At 47.4% G+C, this 5,019-nt stretch overlaps 1 protein-coding gene across 5 annotated transcripts; it reads left to right on the plus strand.

Annotated features, from left to right (window-relative positions):
- The first annotated feature begins 1,385 nt into the window (after window positions 1-1,385).
- Window positions 1,386-4,560, plus strand: LOC136508113 (uncharacterized). 5 transcript variants are annotated; one of them, XR_010771872.1, is made up of 5 exons: window positions 1,386-2,034; window positions 2,913-2,979; window positions 3,080-3,184; window positions 3,789-4,053; window positions 4,249-4,560. XR_010771872.1 is itself a non-coding variant. In XM_066502736.1 (5 exons), the coding sequence occupies exons 2-5, from the start codon at window positions 2,929-2,931 to the stop codon at window positions 4,334-4,336; spliced, it is 324 nt and encodes a 107-aa protein (XP_066358833.1). In that variant the 5' UTR covers window positions 1,386-2,034; window positions 2,913-2,928; the 3' UTR covers window positions 4,337-4,560. The 5 variants fall into 5 exon arrangements, 2 of the variants coding, with proteins under 2 accessions (XP_066358833.1, XP_066358834.1); XR_010771874.1 differs by having other exon boundaries at window positions 3,789-3,941; XR_010771873.1 differs by having other exon boundaries at window positions 3,862-4,053.
- The last annotated feature ends 459 nt before the right edge of the window (window positions 4,561-5,019 follow it).

Genomic DNA, 5,019 nt, shown 5'->3' on the forward strand with positions numbered 1-5,019 from the left:
TTTGGTGTATTAAGACTCTTTTCTCATCGAAATACATGTATTTGTTCCTAAAGTGACCCTTTTACCCTTCTGGTCTATACGGCTCTCTCATTCCTGCCCCCGACCTGTGGCAGATAGAGTTGCTCGACTCTTGCAACGGGCTCCTCCTCCTGCTCTGCTGGGGTGCTCCACCACCGCCTGTACATCCGTTCTATGTTGTCTGCAATCCTGTAACCAGCGAGTGGCTTGCTTTGCCCCAACCGAGCGAGGCCCTGGGCAGTATGGTGCTCCAATGAGAGAGAACAAGTGGATCCGCTCTGCTGTGCTAGGCTTTGATCCCTCCTCGAATTTCCATGTTTTCAGCTACTGGAGACAGAATTCGGCATAACTGATTATAAAGTTGAGGCAGTGGAGATTTACTCATCTGAAACTGGAAGATGGATTTTTAGTGAATGTGGTTGGGGTGCGGATGAATGCCATCTCTTTGATGGCAGCATGACGTATTTAAATAGTGTCATACACTTCACTGTCCAAGGCGGTGCAATTGCTGCGGTTGACACCCAGGGAGAGGCATGGAGGGTCAACCGTGCGCGCCCGCAATTCAGTGAATGCTATGGCAATGGCTTCACTGGCCACTCTCAGGGGCGCTTGCTTTACATGTTTGATGACGACAAAGGGGATTTTTTGCCAGTCTATGTTCTTGAGGATAGAGGCAGCGAGGAGTGGACTTTCAAGCACAACATCAGCAAGGCTGATCTTTTTGGACCAAGAAAGTGGACCTGGGGGCCATACTACAAGGTAGTTGCATTTCATCCGGATGCTGAATTGATCTTCTTTTATGACTGGCAACGCAATAGACTGATCTCCTATGGAAATACACGTATTTAGATAAGAAAAGAGTCTTAATACACCAAATGTCATGGAAATTAAGAAGTCAACGTTTCGAGGGTTATTTTTACGAAGATGATGTTTGGTGTCCTATATTTGCGAAGCACGTTGTTTGGAGCCCTAAATTTGCAATTTTCTCAGCCGCACGCACCTCAATCCCGCTCCCCACCCACACACCGCCTCCACCCCCCTCCTGCCCGCCTGGCCGCCCGACGGACGTCCCCCCGCCGCCTCCACCCCGGCGCACGGGCAAGATGTCCGCCGCAGCCACCTCGTCGTCACACGACCCTATCCGCTCTCTCTCCCTCCCTTCTATTCGTACTTCTCCTTTTCCCCGACGTGGACGCGGCGACACCCGATACCGACCCTGACCTCGACCCGAACCCTAGCACCTAGCGGTTCGATGCCGCGGCCGGCGGGCGATGCGACGTGCAGCTGTAGCGGCCGGCGGGCGCGCGACGCCGCGACTGCTACTGCGCTTAGGTCTGGGCGGCGGCGCAGAACCCGTCGGCAGCCGCACGCACCTCAATCCCGCTCCCCACCCACACACCGCCTCCACCCCCCTCCTGCCCGCCTGGCCGCCCGACGGACGTCCCCCCGCCGCCTCCACCCCGGCGCACGGGCAAGATGTCCGCCGCAGCCACCTCGTCGTCACACGACCCTATCCGCTCTCTCTCCCTCCCTTCTATTCGTACTTCTCCTTTTCCCCGACGTGGACGCGGCGACACCCGATACCGACCCTGACCTCGACCCGAACCCTAGCACCTAGCGGTTCGATGCCGCGGCCGGCGGGCGATGCGACGTGCAGCTGTAGCGGCCGGCGGGCGCGCGACGCCGCGACTGCTACTGCGCTTAGGTCTGGGCGGCGGCGCAGAACCCGTCGGCGCGGGGCTACGAGCGGCGGCGGCGGCGGCGCGAGGGCAGGGCTGCGGCAGTGCGGCCTGCAGGCGGCCGCCGAGGACCCGACAGCCGACCGTCCGGTGCTGCGACTGCCACGCTGGGTCGGCCGCCGTGGCCACCACCACCGGGTTTGGCCACAACTGGCCACGCCGCTCTGGCCATGTGGCTGCGCCGAGCCGACAGCTGACAGCCACCGGAGTCCTGGTGCCCCCTCATTGTCATGCTCCTCCGCCTACTTCACGCCCAGATCTGGTATCTGTTGTCGTGGTGAGCTCTTACTTCTGATGGATTTGTGCATGATTGGGGATCTAGGGTTAGTACTACAATTGATTTGTGCATAGACATACAAGTGATTGGCAATCTAAATTAAACTCGTATAGAGCAATCCTACCTATTTGCCATTAGCAATTTGCCACTGGAATTTGCAATTGAAATTAGGAGATGCCGTTGCAGCAGGCCTTCTAGATTAAACTATTAGGGCTCTTATGTCTTCAAGTATCCGATTTAATAAATCCATGCTGTCAGAATAGTGTTTTACTCGTTTGATTTTATTTTTTAGTACAATTTACAATAAAAAAGGTCGAACCTGTCATAATCAATATAGAAGCCTATAGTAATGTAATCCCAGGGAATCAAACTTAAATAGAGAAGCTGTGATCCTTGGTCAATTATTACTGAACCTTAAACTCGTATGGAGTAGTTGTTTTTTTCCCTGAAGTGGTGCTTGGTCAGAGACAACAATGGTGGTAAAGCAGCAATTCTGCTTCTCTAGGTTTCCTGAGAGTAAGCTCTTGCCCATTTGGGTAATAAACGACCATTAATTTTGAATATACTCAATATAAAACAGATTTATAATTTACATTTCTACTAATTTATTTCTGGTTAAGTGCTTTTGTTTTGTTGTTTTTTTCTTTATATCCAGATGACTTCGACTGTATTAGTGAGGTTGAATTCCTTAACCTGATCATACTAGAAAGAAGATCCAGATGACATTGACTGTATTAGTGAGATTGAATTCCTTAACCTGATCCTTAACCTGGTCTCTGGCATGCGCATGCGTCGTTGTATAAAGGAATCGTTTGTGATTACTGATTCCGTTGGTTCTCTTAATGTTAATTTGGTTTTTGGCATCTTTGTTGTTGCAGACTTGGATGGGAAGCCATGACGTTGGCGGCGCTAATCTGCGACACGGGCCAAAGGAAGGCCTTGAAGGTGCTAGACCTCGTGGCCGCATCACTACGTCGATAGCACTGCAGCGAGTCCTATCTGACTACCTCACTGTTTGTTTTTGCTTTCACTTGTGTGGATGCAGGTCAATCGGCACCTTTCAGAAGGCGCAGCTGCGGGACTTTTGGCCGGCCGCTGCAAGCCAACGACGGCTTATGAAACCATCAAGAAACTACTTAAATTGGCTGAGGTGATGCCTCTGATCTCTTTTGAGTTTTAGAGATTTCCTGTGGTAATTTGGAATCTGTTTGGTAGTTTGTTAGGTGAAAAAGTACATGCAATGATCTATAACTGTCATTCAGCTGTTCTATCACAAACATTCATTCAGTATATAAATGTGTCAGCCATGGAACATTGGCTACCATTCAGTATCTAATTTTTTTTCCATGTAAATTTGTTTCATAGTTTTAGTCTTCAAGGTTTTTGTTTTAGTCTATGTTGACAAACTCTTTTAGTCTGTGTTAGATTCAGCTTGACAGGCACTACATGTAGTTCTTTTCAGTTAACTGAAGCAATTCTATAGTGAACTATGAACGTACAGCTGCTCTGTCATGTTTTTTCCCAAATAACATCATGTAGATGCTCCTCTGTATTGCAGTTTTTTATTCAGATTACTAAGCCATGCTAAATATGTTGGTAAATGCGATACACAATGACTTGGGAAAAAATACACAATAGACCAGGCACTACATCTAGCAGCTGGTCTATTGTGTATTTTTTCCCAAGATAACTGAACCATGCTATGAAATGCCATCAGCTAGATGCTCCTATGTAATGAAGTTTTTTTTTTTCAGATTACTGAACCATGCCAATACATTGTTTTCTTCTACGTCCTCTATGTATGTGCTCTGATCCTCTCTCGACTAGCTTAATTCATGCACATACTGCGAGGACGGGTTAGCACTGGAAAGGCTTAGGGAAGCTGCTAAGAAGGCAAAGGGCCCAAGGTTGAGTTTTCCTCCACTAAGCATACTGCTAAGAAGGCACAGGCAATATACTAGTTGAGTACAAAAGTCTTAACTCCAAAAATCTCCCCTGATGTACGGCTACAGCCTACAGGTGATAGCCCATGTGCTAATAATAGTCCACTGCCATCTTTTCAGTTGTGTGTTAAGCTTGTTTCTCCGAAAATGTTTTTGCCTGCTAGTTGTATTGGACATATTCAAAGAGTACAGTTCTACACAAGAACTTTTTTTTTGTTAACACTAAGATTGCTAGTGCAGTTCCACTTTGATAATCTTCTACCTTATGCAGGTTTGTTGTAGGCAATCAAGATCTTCTCAAGGTGTTCCTGGAACTTCTCAGAGGCAGTATTCCCAAGGTGTTGCAGAATCTTCTCTAAGGTGATATTACAAAGTACGGATGGTTGTGTATTTTGAGCTTTTACCAAATGTTTGATGGTTTCAATGAACACCACGCGCTAGTTTGTTTTTGTTCATCGGTTGTATATATATGTTGAGACAAGGATAGCTTGATGTTAACTTGTTAAGTGACATGATTACATATGTACTCGAGTTTGATAATTGAACGAGACCTAATGTGATTATTTGTGTATGTCATCCTAAATGTGGGTATATAATTTCAATATTGTATTGGTCTTGATGAAGGGCGGGCCTGGTGCAAGCGGTAAAGTCTTACCGACTGTGACCGGAAGGTTCCGGGTTTGAGTCATTGCATAGGCGAGGGTAAGGCTTGCTACTAACACCCTTCCCCAGACCTCGCATAGAGCGAGAGCTCTCTGCACTGGGTACGTCCTTTATTGTATTGGTCTTGAATGTTTGTTTCAATGTACATGAGTTTTAGAAATACAATGTTTTATTTTTTTTATCTTATTTAATTGAGCTCGATGGATTGTTAGTTGCTAAAAGTCCTTATACCGTTGAACTGTCGGTCGCTAAAAGCTCTAACATGTCGGTCGCTAAAAGTAGAACCATTGGACTGTCAGTTGCTAAAGATGATGTCCGTCGCTGTTTACATATAGCGACGGCTTCGTTAGCAACTGTAGGGGTCTGTCGCTATAACCTT

This window comes from Miscanthus floridulus, chromosome 15 (genome assembly GCF_019320115.1).
Source record: "Miscanthus floridulus cultivar M001 chromosome 15, ASM1932011v1, whole genome shotgun sequence".
In the NCBI taxonomy this organism is placed as follows: Eukaryota; Viridiplantae; Streptophyta; class Magnoliopsida; order Poales; family Poaceae; genus Miscanthus; species Miscanthus floridulus.

Bases quoted from the DNA above. Each gene is read 5' to 3' on its own strand.
- LOC136508113 (XM_066502736.1), top strand. From the start codon at position 2,929: ATGACGTTGGCGGCGCTAATCTGCGACACGGGCCAAAGGAAGGCCTTG. The intron at 3,185-3,861 runs GTGATGCCTCTG...TCTCTCGACTAG, and splicing joins AACTACTTAAATTGGCTGAG to CTTAATTCATGCACATACTG. The intron at 3,942-4,248 runs GTTGAGTTTTCC...TACCTTATGCAG, and splicing joins AAGAAGGCAAAGGGCCCAAG to GTTTGTTGTAGGCAATCAAG.